This window comes from Neolamprologus brichardi, chromosome 3, assembly GCF_056152115.1.
Source record: "Neolamprologus brichardi isolate AB-2024 chromosome 3, ASM5615211v1, whole genome shotgun sequence".
In the NCBI taxonomy this organism is placed as follows: Eukaryota; Metazoa; Chordata; class Actinopteri; order Cichliformes; family Cichlidae; genus Neolamprologus; species Neolamprologus brichardi.
In genome coordinates this window covers 10,564,505-10,584,241 of record NC_142106.1, presented here as the reverse complement: position 1 = coordinate 10,584,241, position 19,737 = coordinate 10,564,505, and the positions used below count along the sequence as shown (strand labels likewise).

The following is a 19,737-nucleotide window of genomic DNA, read 5'->3' as shown; positions in this document are numbered from 1 at the left end:
CCTGAGAAACAGGTTTTACACATTTGGATTAAAACTTTCAGTAAAGATCTCAAAGACGTGATCATCAGTTTTTCATTTTAACCCTCACAGCTCGTCTGACTGTGAGTCCCAGCAGCTCTCAGTTCTTTGAAGGAGACTTTGTGTCTCTGAGCTGTGAGGAGGACGACAGCTCTGCTGGATGGACTCTGAGGAGAAACACAAGCAAAAGACAGAGGACTCAGTGTGGAGATGGGTTTGGACAACCAGCTGGTTCTTCCTGTAATATCACTATGATGATACCTCATGACAGTGGAGTTTACTGGTGTGAGTCCAGAGAGGGTCCCATCAGTAACATGGTTAACCTGACAGTCACTGGTAAGCTGAGTGTGTGGAGTTAGTGTTGATGAAGCTGTGTGTAAATGGATGAAATGCTGTAGTTTGTCTCTGTGTTGAGGTGGATCAGTGATCCTGCAGAGTCCTGTCCTCCCTGTGATGGAGGGAGATGACGTCACTCTGCTCTGTAAAACAAAGACCACTCCCTCCAACCTCCCAGCTGCTTTCTATAAAGATGGCTCTCTCATCAGGAAGCAGCCTACAGGTCACATGACCATCCAGCATGTTTCCAGGTCTGATGAAGGCCTCTACAAGTGTGACATCAGCGGTCATGGAGAGTCTCCATCCAGCTGGATCACTGTCACAGGTGACACACTCACCTGTCTGTGTTTCTGCAGCTTTCAACATTCACAATAAACTAATGATTATTGTTTGTCTATTTAAGGGAAACCTACAACCACATCTCCATCTACTCCCACACCTGTATCTACATCCACCTCTATCCCTACATCAGCTACTCGCCCTGGTTCTTCTGTTCTTCTTCATGTATTAATCTCCGTTGGGTCAGTCTGTGTTGTGGTGCTGCTGGTGTTACTGGTTCTGCTGGTGAGACACTGTAATCACAGAAAACCTGAAGGTGAGACTTTCTGATCTTTCATGCGAGTAATTTGATTTGTTGAATAATCTAAACATTTACTATGATTACGTTTTAGTGTTTATATTGTGTTTCTGTGCAAGTAACGTTTAGTTTCTCATACAATAAATGGTATTACTGTTAAATTAAATTTCAGCAGATCAAGGCAAAGCTGCAGGAGAAGACGTCACATACAGTGATGTCAAAATATCACATCGCAGACAGCAGCCTGTGAAACACAGCAGAGGTAATAATGAGGGATGTTTGGTGGGTGATGTGGGTTTCCAGTGTGGAGAAAACTGTGTTTATAAAACGGTATCACTTGAAATTTGGATATTTTCTAAGAGTACAGAGAAATGCTGAGTGGAAAACTACAACACAGTGCTCTAAGAGCAATATTGATGCTGTTTGAGTGACAGTTTCTGTGACGTGTGATTGTAGTAAAGATGTTGGTCAGTGAACTTACAAGACTGTATATCAAAGATGAAAAACACCAGAATGACTTCATCAACTGGTTTCAGAAACTAAAAGTTAGCATTTTTAACAGCATCATGTTAGCTTTTATAGCCAGGAGAGACTCTATTTATCAGCTATCAGCTAATGTTAGCGAGCTTGGTTATCAAGCTTCTCCATAGACTGTATGAGACAAACAGAAAGGCACTGATAGCTGCTAATTAGTGCTCAGTAACATCCAAATAAGATCCTAGAATGTCAGTCAGCAGAGGTGCAGTTCAGGGACTCAAACAGACAAATAGGCCTAATTATGCAGACTTTAAGCCTTAATAACATTTAAACAGGTCCGTTTTAACAACAATCACCTCATGTACAACACATGAATATTAGTCTGTCTGTAGATTTTCACACCATGTTAAGTTCTGTGTGTGCTGAACTGTGAGTTTGTCGTCTGTGGTTAACACTAACGAGTGTGTGACTGTTTCTGAGAAAGAAACAATAAGAGCTTCATCTGCAGGTGTTTGAACACAGAGGTGTGAATTTTAAATAGAGGAAGAAACGTGTGAGTTATTTGTAAGAGTATTTCTGTAAACTCACACAGGTCAGAGACTGTTATCATATTTACTAAATATGAAATACTTAATTATTATTGTAAATTTTCTATTATTGTAAACTAATTTCCTGCAGTATTGTTCATAATTTTCCTTTTAAGATTTACTCTTTCATATTTATGACACCAGCATATTAAATCCCTTCTGGCTCACTATCTAAATTCTGAATTTACCTTTTATAAAGTCAATAATTTAACAGTTTGTTTGACGTCCTGTGATTTTGATCAGCTGACATGTCTGTCATTCAGTTCCTCCTTTATCAGGTCTATCTCGCATTTGACTGCATGTTGAACTATTTTAAACTTTTGGAATAACCTGAGCAGTACACTGTTACAAAAAAATATCTTAAAAAAACGGTATTATTCTGGCAGCTGGGGCGCCAAAATACTACCGTAAAATAACAGAAAATAACTTTCTCATGAAAATACAGTTATTTTCAGTAATGAAAATAGAGTTTGTTGCGCTAACTTTACATGGGATTCTGCCTTTTCCAAGTGCTTTTAGACATTAAATTAGGAACATTTTAACGTGATCAAACAATGAAATTACCTATAAACAAGGTCAATGAATGTGGCAATATGAATCCTAATATGTAAATGTACAGAAACATACAGTCAACAGTTGGTTTAAATAATAATGGATTGTATGCCCTGGGACAGACTGACAGAGGCGAGGCTGCCATATCGCACCATCGGCCCCTCTGGCCATCACCAGTAGGTGAAGAGTCTCGACCACGGACACAACGACGGAGAGTGTCCGAGCTGGGGCTCGAACCGGCAACCTTCTGATCACAAGGCGAACTGCCAACTCTTGAGCCACGATCGCCCTAAATAGCAATGATAACAATACTTATGTGATGTAACACAAGCTTATAGGCATTACATTTGAATTCAACAGTTCAATCTTTCAAATAACGGACAGATATTTGTGAAATCCTGATACATTTGTGAATGTATTTTAACAATCTAAATATGCATATTATGTACAGACAGATACATTTAATACATTTAATAATCATGAAAATTATGTTTCGTTACATTACAGTGATTTAACGTTAATTTACATTTGAAATGTGAAATCAGTCTATTTACGTAACTTTAATGATATTCTAGAGGAACAGAACAAAACTGTAAAATGCAGTAAAATACTTTTATATTAGGATGTTTTCCTACAGTGCAGCCATACCCACGACCTTGTGGTTGTTAGTTCACATTCATTGGCCGATGCTTAGCGTCATGTTATTATGTGTCCCAACATCCAATGGCATGTCACATTGTTTTCATGACCACACCCTCACCCCAGGTGCAGAGGCCTATTTCTGTTCAGGAATGTTGTGAATATTTTGAGATTTATATTAATTGCAATTCCTACCTCTACATTTATTTTTTAAAATATATATAATTAGCACAGCGTGGCCGTGCAATGTTTTATATGTTTTATTTTTAGTTTTTATTCCTATTAATCATATTTTCACTTGTTACCTCTGAATTATTGAATCAGACCTAGATGACATGAAATTTTCAGCACAATTATAATTCAAATACTCCTTTAATTATTGATTATTCTCATTAATTTTCGATCATTTTATATATTTTTCCATAGTGTTACATTTGGATTTAACAGATCATTCTCTCACATAACAGACAAATATTTGTGGAGTTATGATACATTTCTGATCTAAATATGCACATGTACAAAAAATATATTTATATTTATAAGTAAACTGTGTTTTGCTATATTTACAGTGATGTTATGTTATTTTACCTTTGACGTGTAAAATCAGTCTACTTATGTAAATTTCATGATATTCTAGAAAGACAGTACAAAACTGAAATATACAGTAAGATACTTTGACATTACTATTTTTTGGAACAGTGTAACTGAAAACACTCTGAGTGTTTCATATAAAGATTTGTGAGTGGCAGCAGTTTCATGTCTGTTCTCAGCTGCTCTGTCTGCAGTGACGTCCTCTGTGTGTGTTTTACTGTGCAGACACTGATCCAGCTGCAGTTTACTCAGCAGTGAGAACTGAAGACGTCACTTATGGAAAATTCATCAAAGACAAGAACAAACGATCACAGACGAGAGGTAAAGCTGCTCTTCTTCACTTCTGGATAAAAATGTCCTGATGATGTTCACGTGGTTTTTATCCTTCTGTGTTTGAGCTTCAGAGGTCGCACAACTTCAGCTGCAGCTCACACACAGGTTGTTAAAAGGATGACTTAGTTGTTAATATGAGTCCTATAAAAAAAGGCTGAACAGACCAAACAGTGTTTTATTTTCTGTTCATGCTTTTTGTACATGAACAGCACTTTGTGAACCCTGGTTTATGTTAAAGTGCTTTATCAGTAAAGGTGTTATGGTGTGAGTCTGACAACACTGATGAGAACATGTCGCCTTTCTTGCTTGTGGTTAGTGTGTCAGTCTGCACTGAAAGAAGATGGCGGCTTTGCTTTTAGCGCAGACACCTCACAAACCTATCCTTTCACTGATTGGCTCACAGCAAACTGTGACGAGCAGTTTATAAAAAATCCAAACTTACTGTGTGTGTGATGCTTCATTACAAATACTGTTTACACACAGTAAGCGCTGCAGTGATTAAACATCATCTTCTTTGTCTGAACACAAAATATTTAGTGATGAAACTCTGATGAGAAGTTTCCACATAACTAAAGCTGCTTCTTTCACACCGAGGATGAATTCACATGAACATGAAGCTCAACTTAAATTTCCCACCCAGAAAGTTGGAGCACCAACTTCCCCTGTTAGCAATCCAAGATGGCAGCACTGAGTGTAAACAGCAGTAAAAGTGTAAACTTTAAATCTGTCCTGTCCCGTCTGTGTATTTGTGACTCACTAAATAATCCAAACACAGAGCAGTGACCAGGCTCTATTCATTAAAGTGTTTTATGAGGACAAATAAGTCAGTATTGTGCTGTTTGCTACTTACGGCTCTAAGAACCAAAATAAATCCTTTATTTTTCTCTCTTTTGGCTGTGACGTGTCTGGAGCACAGCATTAGTCTGATACCAGCTGCAGCACAAACTGCTTCTGTTAATAAAAGTGCAAGAAGGTGTTTGTGGTTCACAGCAGAGGTGCAGAGAGGAGAAAAAACAGTGAAACCCCAAATACTCCCCCATCCTCCTCGAACACAAGTGCAACCTCAGCATCAGGGAAACTATTTAAAAACTGTAAACTATATAATGGATAAAAACTAATGAACAAAGACTAAAGCAACCTTTCTATGTTCTCCCAAACTGCACAGCTCCTTAGTGCACAGAGCTCATTCATGTCAGCATTGATTGGTGACACAGCTCTGCAATAAAAACTGTTTTCCAGTCTGTTTGTCCTTGTTTTAATCGTTCTGTCTTCCTGATGGTAACAGTTCAAACATGAGCACAGTCCAATGAAGCCATGATGATGATATTAGACGTTTTGAGGCAGCAGGAACTATGTAGGTCCTCCAGAGTTGGGAGAAGCCATCCAGTAACCCTGTGGAGCTCCTTTTTCTGTGCAACAGCAAAACCACACACAGAAGCAATACACTAACGTGTGGAGCAACAGTATGGGGATCTTCTTGAGGACCCTCAGGAAAGTCTCTGCTGTGATGTCTTTCCCCAATCCATGTTTAGACCCTGGGTCATTTCTGCTTGAAGTAAACTTGCAGAAACAGGAAGTCCTGACCCTCTCCTCGTGGTCAGTCAGTGATCAGGTGGTTTGTCCTGGACACTGTGGTGTCATCAGGGTTCATCAGATTATAGAGCAGGGGCTCAGCACACAGCTCTGTGAGGATCCAATGTTGAGGCTGAGAGCTGCGTCGGCCCACTCTGACCCACTGTGGGTGTTGACAGCAAGTTATTGATCCAAAGATAAAGGTGTGTGGCAGTCACAGACACACACACACCAGTGTGTGTTTCTGTGACATTACAGATTACGTTTTGTCATAGCTGTAATGTTTCAGCTGTTCTGTCTGCAGTGACAGTGTGACTGTTTGTGTTTTACTGTGCAGAGACAGATGCAGCTGCAGTGAGAACTGAAGACGTCACTTATGGAACAATCATCAAAGACAAGAAAAAGCGATCAGACACGAGAGGTAAAGCTGCTCTTCTTCACTTCTACAGTCAGGTATTTTTTAGAGCTAAACATTAGAGTGCTAATGTTCCCCTGGAGCTTTCCTGGACACGTCTGTGCCAGGGTGCTGGACAGGGGATGAAACCTTGGGATCAGGAGGAAGATGACTCCATGTGATCTCATGACCTGGTGGAACTTCTACCTCTGTGTTCATAGTAATTGAGCTCTGAAAACAATGTTTAAAGATGAACTCTAATAAGAGGTTTTTACGTAACTAAAGCTGCTTCTTTCACAGTGAGGATGAGGTGCTGCACCAAGGCAGATTAAAATATTGAAAACTGTGAATCATCCAAAGCTGCACAGACAGGTTTCAGACTCTGCTGGTTCCTGTTTGTAAGTCTCACAGCTCAGCCTGTTGAGGTGGAGAGAAGAGAGACATAAGTTGATGAGCTCTGTGGGTTAAAAGTTTTGTTTATTTCATCGATGTCTCACAGCTAAACTTTGTGGAGCGTGGAAGTGCTGTAACTTGTTGCTGAGATGGTTTCTTGTCAAACAATCTCTGCGGTGAAGTCTTGAGCAAAGTTTGCAGCTCGGTTGATGGCACCTTTGTTTTTCACAGAAACACTTCATAGTTCTATCCGATCAGTCATTGGTTCACAGCACAGGTGTTAAGAGGAGAAAAAAACTGAAACCCCCATCAGTCATTAAAGTACTCCACCACTCAACTGTGCAATGATCATCACAATAGTCATGACAACTACTGAAGAAGTTTACAAAGAAAAACACTTGTTCTATAAACTCACAAGTTATCCAAATTCCACAGCCCCATAAAGCACATATAATGTCCACATGCACGGGAATAAAAAGGGTTGTTGTGGTTCCTCCAACCTATGGCCGCGGCAGGCTAAACACGAGGACACAGATGACGCACAACAATAAACACATAAAATACCCTTCTGTACCATTTGCTCCTTTTATTCCACATGCAACTGTCCAATATACAAATCAGCACATGGGATTAACTATTAAACAAATGCACAGACTGCACAAATAAATAACTGCACTAAACGGGCGATCATGGCTCAAAGAGTTGGCAGTTCGTCTTGTAACCGGAAGGTTGCCGGTTCGAGCCCCGGCTCGGACAGTCTTGGTCGTTGTGTCCTTGGGCAAGACACTTCACCTGCTGGTGATGGCCAGAGGGGCCGATGGCGCAATATGGCAGCCTCGCTTCTGTCAGTCTGCCCCAGGGCAGCTGTGGCTACAACTGTAGCTGCCTCCACCAGTGTGTGAATGTGAGAGTGAATGAATAGTGGAATTGTAAAGCGCTTTGAGGGCCCCGAAAAGCGCTATATAAATGCAATCCATTATTATTATTATTATTATTATTATTATTATTATTATTAATTACAATGCTAAATTACAGCATTGGCCTATGGCATCAATTAGTGCACAAATATACAAAAACCATCAAGTTACAGTCAAATACATGAAAATAATTCAAGCTGCGGTCAACAGAAAGTTTTGCCTCACGCTCACCCTACCTTTCTGCTCATCAACATCAGGTGCTGTGAACAGGTGAGTGCAACCATATTTATCATCTACCACACCCATGACACACGCCCCACACCCGTACACCACCAGTGAGTCCATTTAAACCAACCCACTTAGTCAAAAAAGGAACAACTCATATGGCTCCTACAAGGGTAGAAGGACACCAATAGCCCTTATCCACTAGGACCTACTCAGGTCACCTCGACATGACTCCGTCCATTGGGTTTTTCATTTGGTGGAAGTCCCTGGTACCGTTTTATTCTGTTTTTAGCACCTGCTAAGCCAGAGTTCTAAGCAATCTGATCCATGCTGGGTCGAGGAAAGAAAGAACAAAAGAAAAACTAAAGAGTCTCAGGGGATAATATTCTTCACGAGGACCCTGAAGAAGAAGTTAAATCTCTGCTTTGCCTTCTTAACCACACGTTCAGGCTCTTGTTGTTGTAAAATCCCAGAAACTGGACGTCTGTGACCTTTTCCACACAGTTCCTGCTGATAATTAAGTGCTTAATCACAGTGAAGTCAATGGTCCTGTCTCGTGTCCTGGACATTTTCGGGACCAAGTTGTTGTCTTTGAACCACTGAGACAGTCGCTGGGTAGACTCATTGTCCCCAGAAATTACACCATCACCGTGAGTCAACTGCAAATCTGATGAATGTGTTGCTGGGCGCAGTGATATGAGAAGAAAGTATGGAGCAGGGTAGATGCTGTAGAGGTCTGACGTCATACTCTCACCCTCTTTGTGCATCCTGATGGGAAGCCCTTGATACAAAGTCATAATATGTGGCGTCATTTTCACAAAAAAATAAAATTCTCCAATAATAAGATGGAAACTTTGCTTAAATATGAGAGCGAAGCAGCAAATCATTCATCTTTTAAAATGTGACTTAATGCACTTGCTTAACAAATTGTTGCAGCTCTGTGGGCTCCAGGCTCAGTTTTGTGAATCAAACAGGCACCTAAAGTGTGATTTGTATCTGAACTGGTTCCCAGTAATGTCTGAACTGGGAGTGTGTGTGATGCAGAGAGGTGCAGATTGGAGGTCTTGATTGAACTACAAAGCTTGTAATCATGTTTCCTGTTGTTTGAACTGTGTGTGTTTGTGTTCAGACTTTAAACCAGAGCCAGACGTCGTCTACTCTTCACTGAAGTAGTCCACCAGTCCAACCACTGACGTCCAGCTGCTGGTTTCTAACTGGTCCACACAGCACCTCAGACCAGAGGACATCCACATGTTTGAAGATTTCTTTATACATTTTATATTTTTTATGTTGTTGTTTTTTTCACTTTCTAGACTCAAACGACTCAAATGCAAAATTTTGTTATGTTACTATGTCCCATGTCCTCGGTAACTGGTTGGAATTGTTGTAGTATGTTTGTGATTGTTGGCTCTTGTTTCCCTGTCAGTGATCTGGTTTCACTGGTTTCACTGGTTTTCTTTATGTGCTTCTGTAGGTTTCAAAAAACTGTCACATGAAAAATCTGACTAGTGTGATTGTTGCTAACACACACACAGCTTTAATGCAGAAAGCAAAGAAAAAACATTAAACTACAACCACAGAGCATCATTCAGTGGCCGCAGAAAACCTTCATGATGTTTGTGTTTGATGCTGCAGAGTTTTTATTTCTCTCTTCTCAAACACCAGATGTCAGTAGTAACAATAGAATGATAATAAAACTAAAGTGAAACTGAGCCTCTAAAATATCAGCCAATGGTTCAAAATATTAGCAATAGAAACCTGTTAAAGTTTCACTGATGATTTGCTTGTTTCCATGTTAGTGTTTAAAGTCCAACATCTCCCTCTAGTGGCCATATATAAACCATGTGTGAGGATGGTGTTAATGTAAAATGTGAATGATAGTGTTCCAGTCAGTCATCAGTGTGTCTCTGCACAGCTGTAATTAAAATGTGTTCAGAGGGCCTCAGTGTCTGAATGGTTCCAGTTCAGCTCCATAACAGCAGCGTCACACACACACACAGACACACTGACACCTCACTGTGTTTGAACCAATAGAAAGCTGGTGCTCAGAGGAAGAGGGCGGGCTTTGCTTGGTGTCAGTGACAGAAATGAAAAAAAGCTCAAATGAGTGAGAAGGACGATGAAGGAAACATCTGTGCTGTGTCTGCTCTGTAAGTAGAGTCTCTGTGTTTGTTTGAATTCTTGTACTTTGACTGTCTGCTCTCCTGATAACTGATGATGGAGGAGAAGACATGAAAAACAAATCAGGCTGAATTCAAGTTCAAAACACCACGAGGACCAACTGCAGGTCTGAACTGACTCTTTATCTTTGCTCAGGAGTCGAGGAAACACAGCAGGCAGTGAAAAGATCAAATCATTCACTCATTATATCAACACAGCTGAGAGTCTGAAATACGACATTTAACATTTTCATCCATTTAGTCGACTATAACTGCCTTTAATGTTTTTGTGCTGCACAAAGTGACCGTTAGTGTTTGTGGTTGAGCCGTTTGTGGTTTAAACAGAAACTAAAGGAGCTCAATCTTTCTTTTTCTGGGGACAGAAAAAAGAAGTTGCAGGCGTTTCCTCACAGGGTTGCCAATCATATAAGGGGAAGTAACACGTCTGTGACAACAGGCCATGGATCTAAAGCAGTTTGGTTAAAAACCATCTTTTAGTTAATTTAGACCAGTGATCACTGCTCCTTTTGACGGACTTCACTCATTTTTATGAATGGATTTGACTTCAGTGACACCGGATCAAAAACAGGAAAATGAAAAATCAGAAACATTTAATTTCTGTTTATTCCTCTTTGACTAAAACTCCAATGAAATCACATTTTCTCTTTTATTTTATTAAGAGAAAAATATTTAATTTATCTTAAATGTAATATTGTAATTTTACTCAGTTACTGTAACTGAGTACTTTTACTCTGCTTTTCTAGTCTATTCACTGACATCTTAATCCTGGGTTCTCCTGAGCTTGAACCTAAACAACAGACAAACCATCGACTGCAGGAGACATGAGCCTCAGACCATCTCACCATCACTTTCTTCATCATCATCATCATCAGGTGTGTCATTTTTAGTTACAGCTCAAACATGGCAGCGATGACGGCCATGTTTGAGCTGTAACTCTTTTCTGAGTTTATGTAACCAGACACTTGCTCACATACACGAGTCAGCTATAACTAAATGATAAAATAAGTTGCAGTCACTGTAGTTTCGCCTCTGCTCACCAAAGTGAGATTTCAGTCAAACAATCAAAGTGTAAGTGAAGTGCAGCCACTTTCATACACATCTCCTGCAGAGGCTGAGGAGTAATGGGACGACTGACAGCAGCTTCATGACCAGGTGACGATTGTTCCCTCAGCATTTATGAAGCAGCCATGATATCTGAAGCTGATTCAGTGTGTTTGCATTTTATAACGTTTGACTGTAATTTTAAACGTAAGGCCCTCAGAGACATCATCAGAAAAACAAAACAAAGTTATAATGAAACTGCTGTCAGTCAGTCGTCCAGTTACTTTATCCCCCCTGAGAACAGAGAACTGTATCATCACAGTGTTGCTGTATGATTATTATTATATTATGATCCACTGTGGTGCTGTACAGAGACATTTTACAAAAACATATGGACCTAATTGCATTTTCATGTCTTCGTATCAGGAACAGTTAACTGAAGACCATTTTTAAAACTAAATAAATATCACAAAGGTCCTGGGTTTGAGTCCTCCATCTGGCCGGGGCCTGTGTGGGTTCCTCCCACAGCCTGAATCACTAAGTGTGAATGGTAGCCCGTCTCTTTGCCCTGTGACTCGCTGGGGTACCTCGTCTCTCGCCCGATGGCAGTGCCCCTGAATTTATGGAATCATTGCCACCTTGAAACGAAACCGAAACTCCCAACCTGTTATTTATTTATTTTAATTTAAAATGTGAATTATAGTGTCATCAGTCATCAGAACCAAACAGAAGGATTTAATTTTTCAGGGTCATAAAATAGTTATGATAAATTCAGCCTATGAAAATGTATCTTTTCCTATAAACATGTCCTCTGGGATCAAACTGTCATTAGAAGCAAGAATTCAGTCATATGTATATATTATTAATGCTGTTAGTCTTACTATTATTGCCTCTCTCTGTAGCCCACCTTTCAGACAATCACTGGCATGAGAATCTTTGTCATGTTGCCTCTGTCTATGTTGTGCCTGATTAGATAGATAATAGATGCAGGAGTCATCACACATAGCTGTAAGCCGTAGGTCTTTAAGGATGATGTAGTAAGATGACTTAAAATGATATTAAAGTGTTTTAGGATGATAGTTTAGGGGATATTTGGTGTTTTAAAATAGGCAGTTTATATGTTTCAACTATTTGTGGATTGGCTACAGAGAAATCCTGGAGTAGGTAGTATCCCAATGGATAAAGGACTTCAGTGGGTCAGACTAGTCAAGCTCCTCTTTTTGTCAGTGTAAAGATGTTTTAACTAATCCCTGAGATATTTTAGTGTAAGAAAACAGCAGTTTCTTTTTCTTTTCTTTTTTTTGCCCTTCCCGTTTGGCTCCTATGCCATCAGAATTATTGTCTAAAGACAAAGAAAGATGCCCAACGGATTTACTTTACCAAATGGACCATCCCAGCCTTGCCGTATTGGTCTATTTCATTTACCTTTTATTGTTTATTTTATTTTATTTTCACTTGCTACACACGGGACAGACATGACTGGGGGAAAGAAAGAGAGGAAGGGAAAGAAAAACAGCGGGGAAGAGGAACAGTGATAAAGGACAAAAACAAACAGACAAAAAAATACATATATCAATCACCTGGATCACCTGTTGAGAAAGAAATAAGAGAAAACAAGCAGAAGAAAAGAGCAACATAATAAACAACATCACGATGATATATGGGAATATAACAGTAAATACTAAATATTAAACATTATTGTGCAGCACGTAAGATCGACAGCACAGTGTGCTTTGAGGTAGGAGCCAAAAAGGGTGTAGTTTGTGTGTGTGATCACCCGTGTGTACACCTGTGAGCATGAACGCGCTTGTTTTTAAAAGGTTCCTTCATGTAATGATCTGCTAGAGGGTGTGGGGGGGTGGGGTGTGGGGGGGGGGGGGGGGGGGAGCCACAGCCCCGTCCTCCAGGGCATGAAGCAGGTATGGAGGAGATAAAGACTCCAGACATCCAGAGGCCCCCAGAACACAAGAGACCAAGGAAGACCAACAGAGGGGCAGCTGCCCCACTGTCCCAGAAAGAGCTGAGGAGAGTCCCAGATGAGGGGTCACTCAGCAGTGACGTGCCCGTGAGCTCCACCGGCAGCCAACTGTGCCAGAGTCACAAAGCTATACTCTGTACCCTAAGCCCCAGGTCTAGGTACCCTTGCCCCTGGAGGGGAGAACTGCACCCAGACCCAGGTGGTGTTACCTTTTTCTCTGGGGTGGGGAGAAGCAGACCGCCCCGACTCCGCAGCAGCAGGGAGGCCCCACATTCCAGACCCCAATCGGACGGCCAACTTCTCCTCCTAGCCCCCCCGGCCCCAACAGGCAACAGAGAACGGGGGTGTGTGAAGACTCCAAACCTCCCTCCTCCCGCTCGTATGTAGTGTTGATGCATGTGTAGCCGCTAAGACTGGTGGACCTAAATCTTCACCACCACGTCTGTATACATACAAGCGAAAAGGGGAGTGAGTGGGTCACCGCTCAGAGCACAAACTTAGCTGGCTTCAAACACACCATTTATTTTCAGGATAAAACACAGCCAGAATCACAAATACAAACTAAAATCCCCGCTATACAATAAAAATAGTGTTTGCAACCCGCTAAAAACCCTGCCGGCAGAAATAATTATAGACTAAAAAAAAAAACAAAGCTAAATGAATGTTTTTCATATGCTAAAAACTCCCCCCAGAGTCCTATATTCCCACCGTCCAGCCACACGCGGGCAAATGCTCCTTAGCTGGAAGAGACAGGAGAGGAACTCCTCTTCCGGGATGGGGAATCTCGTCAGCAGAAGACCGTGGATTTCACGCATCGCCTCCCACTATTCTGTCCGTCGGGACTGGATCGCCGAATGTCTCGTGGCGCCCCACAGTCAGGCCGGAGGTCCTTCTTTATATATGCTGGCTTGCACACGTTTTGTTTCCAGCTCTTCACTTTTCGTGTGTCTCTCCTCCCGTCTTTGCGCTCACCATCTCCCCTAAGTCAGTTTGGCGGCTGATAGGCCACCTCGGGGAACGCCCCCACCTCACAGGTGCCTGCAATTGTCCGCTTAATCCACAGTGGAATAAAAAGAATATTGTACAATCAACACTAACACACATAATATAAATATGAGGATAAAACCATGCAATATAAATATCAATAAACAAACGTGCAATATAAATATCACAATAAAATCATGCAAACAAAATCAACACCATGTACCAATACACAGATTGATAAAACATAAAAACACAAATTTCCACCGTGTGACACATGTGTGTTCTAAGGTGCATTTAAACCCCAGGAGGACATGGAGCTACCTGCGAGAGAGAGCAGCAGGTAAGCGCATAGCCCCTCCTGATAGCCCTCAATGTCTACGTGTATTTAAAATTGAGAGGTGGGCAACGATGCCAGGGGTGAGACCAGAAGTTTTGGTCTAAGTTAACTAGACAGAGAGCAATGTGAACAATACCTCTTATTTTTTTACTGCACGATAAAGAAATTCTGTTGTGGTAAATGAAAGAAATGTGTCAGCATGATTTAAATTGTAAGAAATAAATGTTTAAAATTACAGAAGGAGAGAAAGTTTCTGTCAACTCACAGAAAATATCCTGTTGGGTTTTTGTTTTAGTGTGAAAAATAAAAATTCCACGACACATTCTCTAGAACAGGAATCGTGGTGGATCCTGTCAAAATAAAAGCAGGGGAAATTTAAAGGCGTGGCACGTGAACGCATGCGCATATGGATGCACACTCACTGATCCACCGTATATGACATTGCAGATTATTTTACATATAAATCCTTTATAAATATACATTTCGACTGCAGAATATTTGTATTGATAAACATTTTTACACTTACAAAACAAAAAAAAACACTTACAAAAAAAAAAAAAACACCCACTCAGGAACACCGGAAACACTGTTGGACCAACGGTGCATTTCCGGACCAACAGTATCGCTCAGTGGTCGCGTCTCCGGGTTTCCTCCATTGTTAAAGTGGAACATTATTGAATCCATAGACCGTGTTAGTGTTTGGGATGTACCGGGATAAACGGGAATGGCTTCACTAACACTCCCGTCTCTCTGCTGGGCTCTGCTGTTCCTCTTCGTCGTGCTTTTCGCTGAAGGTGAAGGTGAGCTCTCCTCCAGCTTCCGCTTTCTCTTCCGTTACACAACAGCGAACATTCCTGTTGTTTACTGTCAACAACTGTCACGTATTAAAAAAATAAAATAAAATAGAAACATACAAGCTGCCTCAGGACACGGCGAAACCTCCGAGGCCCGAGCTTCGTTCCCACAAACAAACAGAAAGCCTCCGGTCATAATCGCTTCACCCTGCCCGCCATGACAGACGTCACGAAGCGAAGGACGGATGTCGGTTGGAAAACTTTCACGTAGTGCCCAACTGTAAGGTCAAGTGGCTTCTGTTCTACTTCCACGTCCACAGCAGCCACAGGTGATGTTATCATACCCACTCCTTTCACACAAATAAATCAGGTCCATCCTCTGTGCTTCCTAGTGAGCGTTACCGCAATGATCTCCTTCACTGAGAACTGAAACTTCGCCCACATCTACTTATTTCTTCCTCTTTCCCAAAGAGCCAGATCATCAGATTCTCCTGTGTCTTAAAAAATGTCTTTAATATCTATGATTTAATACTTATTATGCAAGTAACTGCATGTGTCTGGACTGTGGGAGGAAGCCAGACTACCAAGAGAAAACTGCTTGTATATAACAGGAGTCTGATCTGACTTACAGCTTCAAAGGTTTGGCGACTTTCTTCTAAAATAAAGTACAAGAAGTTTAGGGGGTTGTTTTTCCTCTTATTTGTTTCAGCGGAGTTCACTGGTCTCTCTCTGATTAGCTAATGTAGAAGTGAATTGACCCTGTGCACGAGAAAATGCTAACTTCCTGGTTTGAGACCGGATGTGGGGTTGTACATTTCCGGTAGCTTTACTTTGCGGTCAATTGCTACTGCGAAGATATCCTCCAAAATCATGTCCAAAACTCGAAAACGGAAAGATCGCGTTAAGTTACAAAGAGCAGAAGGTGGGAACACTCACCACTGTTGTGTCATAAAAATCTAATGATCATTTTTGACGTTTAAAGAGTTTAGATCGATCAGTTGTTTACATCACTCAACACAAGCAGAACTGCAGCAGAAGACACATCGTCCACATTCAGAAGCACATCTCTGTATAGTGACTGGTCTTATGATTTAAACAGGCAAATGTTCAGCATTCAAACTAGAGGTGAACAATAGTCAAACCAGATGTTTCCCCGTTATGTCGATATCAGCTCGTCAAGTACACACCTACACAGCATGTTAACAAACCGTGAAAAAAAGCCGCACAAAAATGAATGATTGCTGGTAACGGTTTCTATACATTAGTATGTACGAAGGGTATGTTGTGACTTACCTTCAAAATTACAGCGGTCCCTCGCTATAACGCGGTTTACCTTTCACCTCACTGTTTCGCAGATTTTTTAGTGCAAGTTTGCAGGCTTATTTTTTTACATCACATTGTGTCCTGATCGCTGCAGACGATCTCCTCCGTGCCGTCTCTGCTGTACAGAATCGCTGCATCGATCGCTGGCAGTGTGACTCTGAAGTGCAGTGCTGTGTGTCCATGATGTCCACGAAACGTTTTGCACCGTCAAAAAATAAAATTGGCTACTTGATTTCACCTATCGCTGGTTATTTTTAGAACATAACACCCGCGATAAACGAGGGACAGCTGAGAAATATAACATTTGAATCCATTTCTCTTTTGCTCTGAGGCGCGGGGAAAATTTATCGACAAGTCGATGAACATCATTTACAGATATATTGGGTAAATGTCCAAGACATCTATAGAAGTGTAAATCGCCGCTTGATTCATTCATTTGCTTAACTTGTTTTGGACCGTAAACCAGGCGTGAATAGGACACCGGAAACAAAGCTCCCCACAGGAGTTTCCGCACCGGAAGTAGCATATGCTAACGTGCACATAGTCAATAGTTGTACTTTGACCTTTAACCTCTCTGCTCTGTGTTGTTTCCTGTTTCAGCCCAGAACACCGTCACAGCCGAGCCTGGACAGGACGTAGTTCTACCATGTCGAATTCCGACAGGCAAAATCATCCAAGGTTTGAAGTGGAGCAGAGCTGACCTGGAAGAATATGTGCTTTTTTTCCGGGATGAGCGGCTGGATCCAGATGGCCAGCATCCGTCTTTTAAGAACCGGGTGGATCTGCAGGACAGAAAGATGAATAACGGAGACGTGTCTCTGGTTCTGAAGAATGTGACGACTGCTGATGATGGATCGTACAATTGTAATATTTTCAACAAAGAGACAAGATCATGGGAGAGCATCAACACCGTCAGCCTGACTGTTCCAGGTGAGTGAGTAGAGTTGAGTGTGTGTGTGATCAGAGGTGAAGCTGCTTCCTGGTTGTTGATGTTTGTTTCTAAAGATGTTGTTGATGAGACTTTGTAGAAAGCAGCTGGTCTGAGTGATGTGATCAGAGTGCAGTAGATAATGTCTGACAGCAGTTTGAAGAGGAAATGGATTCTGTTCTGTTCTTCACTCATCACCTACCTGACAGCTGACACCTCACACCTGTTTCTCACCTGCAGGTCAGCCAGGACCATCTGTTGGACTGATCGCCGGTCTGAGTGCTGCTGCTGTGCTTCTTGTTGCTGCTGTTGTTGGTTTTGTGTGCTACAGAAAACATGAACAACAGAAGCGGGATTTTAACTAGCATCCTCATGAACAGCAGGTTTCAAATGTCTCTACGGTTTAGTATGTGTCAACTAACAAAACACTAAACTTACAAAACAACTGGTTTAAAAACCAATTGTTTAATTTATTGCTGGGTCACACTACATGACATCACTACAGAGTCCAGACAAATGATGCATCGTTTACCCGAATCGCTATAATTGAGAGAAATCCTGGAAAAAAATATTAGGACATAATAAGTTTGACCTGCTCTATTTGTACTTCAATGACCTGAACAACTGAAATCTTTTATTGTATGAAGGTAAAATATTGTGTAGCTTCAATATTCATCATCTATCCAGATCTATCACAGTGACATAGAACCGCCCACCCTATTATAAAGCCTTTCCATTTAATGTATTTAAAAGGTGGAGGTGTTGCTCTTCCATCACTGTCACTGGCAGATCTGAATGAATACTGACCTTAAAGGTGACGGTGAACCCTGTTTGAATGACAGCATGTTGTTTACCATTATAATATAAAATATATATATAATATAATATAAAATATATAATATAAAACATCATTGATGTTAGTGAATGACTCTGGGTCAGGAAGTCAAACTGGTTTTACATCGTTGGCCACATTAAACTCTTTCTGTCCATGTAAATTAGTTTAAGTTCACATTCAATCTGACATCTCAGTGTAAGAAGAAGCGCAACTTTACCAGCACCTCTGAGTTTTCTCTAATGAATTTCTGTACTAGATGGTGAAAAAAACAGGAACTTAACAGCCTGTTTATTGTTTATTTACTTTGGTGTCGTATGAATCACCTTTGACGAGGTCGTCAGCTGTAAAGCAGCAAAGCTGCATTTTCCATAGATACCCAGTGGGCCTGTGATGGGCAGATTATGGCCCCCGTGCCTTATGTTTGACACCCCTACTCTAGGTCTTGTGGTCTGACCCAGAGTAAACTCTGACGTTGACTTTAAAACAAAACTGAGAAAAAGCTATAATAGGACAGGATGGTTAATATTTTCATCTGTCATGTTTGGAATATGTCTTTTCCCCAATAGCAGCTTATTTTATTATTTATTCATTATCATAGAGAATGATAGCAGGTATGGATGTGTTACTCAGAGAATTGAATCTGTAATCTCTGATCTTTGTGAAGCTTTTCAGCTTAAAGTGTCAGAACGACCAGACACCAAAGACAAACCCACTGCGTAAAGGAAACTTTACTACACTACATAAGGAGCAGAAGACACTAAAACACTAAATTAAAACTAAAACATTTTCATGCTATAACATAAAAACTGACCTCGCGCATGTCAGCTGATCCTTTTCTCATTTTTAGTTTGTCACAGAGACAAAAAGTGACGGAGCATTTAGAGCAGAACATCCTGAGAGGAAGTTCAACTCTGTGGTTTTACAGTTACGCTGTGTTCAACTGTGAACAGTTCAAAGCAAACGAGGAGTGATGTCAGTGTAGCTTAGAGAACAGTCGACAGCCAGGATCACAAACACTACACAGTTTCTGATTCCATCCTTTTCCTGTAAGTAACCAGTTAATGCAACTCTTCTTTCTAGATAACAATTAATGTCAAACGTGACTCGTGTGTGCAAGTAAAGGCTTTTCAAACTATTTTCTATCCATCCATCCGTCTAGTGGCTCTAAGCACTCGCTGCAGTTGTTCGTAACTTCATCAGTGATGATGGTGAAACGACAGAGTAAACAAATTCCATAAAATGTGACTAAATAAAGGGACCAGTGAGGAAGTGTCAGTACAACAAAAAGATGCAGAAAACAAAACGATGGAGTATTTTGTTCTTTCGGGTCAGGAAATGACACGTGGATAGATTTATTTTTTATCTAAACATATTTGCTTTGCACACAGGAACATGTGAGACATGAAAAATGTTCAAAACAAAGTTTTTACTCATATTTGTTGATTGATTTATGACCAGCTGCTGCAGTTTGGAGCATGAATGTTCACTTGTTAATGCTTGTTTGCAACGTTCGGCATTAAAGTAATAAAAGTAAAGTTTAAAAATCATCACTTACTTGCTTTGTTTCTCTTTCTGTGGCGTTTGTTTCTCATGAGTTTCTCTGTTAGCTTTCTTCTCTGTAGAATAGAAATTTCAAACAAAACTTCTTCGACTTCTTAGCTGCTCAGAAAGACAAAGAGTGTGCAGCTCCACACTGGGAGCATGGTTCATTACCTAGTAAGGCTTT

The 19,737-nt window shown here is 40.8% G+C and overlaps 2 protein-coding genes across 3 annotated transcripts in view; both read left to right on the top strand.

Annotated features, from left to right (window-relative positions):
- The window catches only part of LOC118453405 (uncharacterized), a 154,427-nt gene that overhangs the window by 756 nt on the left and 133,934 nt on the right, over window positions 1-19,737 (top strand). The window contains exons 3-6 of the mRNA XM_087838756.1: window positions 91-354; window positions 434-679; window positions 758-949; window positions 1,104-1,193. Coding sequence (XP_087694882.1) covers window positions 91-354; window positions 434-679; window positions 758-949; window positions 1,104-1,193 — 792 coding nt within the window. The remainder of the gene's footprint in view (window positions 1-90; window positions 355-433; window positions 680-757; window positions 950-1,103; window positions 1,194-19,737) is intronic.
- LOC102781622 (myelin-oligodendrocyte glycoprotein-like) lies at window positions 14,715-19,553 on the top strand. 2 transcript variants are annotated; one of them, XM_006808124.2, is made up of 3 exons: window positions 14,715-14,925; window positions 16,849-17,178; window positions 17,417-19,553. In XM_006808124.2, exons 1-3 carry the CDS (start codon window positions 14,856-14,858, stop codon window positions 17,539-17,541), a joined length of 525 nt encoding a protein of 174 aa, XP_006808187.2. In that variant the 5' UTR covers window positions 14,715-14,855; the 3' UTR covers window positions 17,542-19,553. The 2 variants fall into 2 exon arrangements, with proteins under 2 accessions (XP_006808187.2, XP_006808186.2); XM_006808123.2 differs by having other exon boundaries at window positions 14,715-14,931.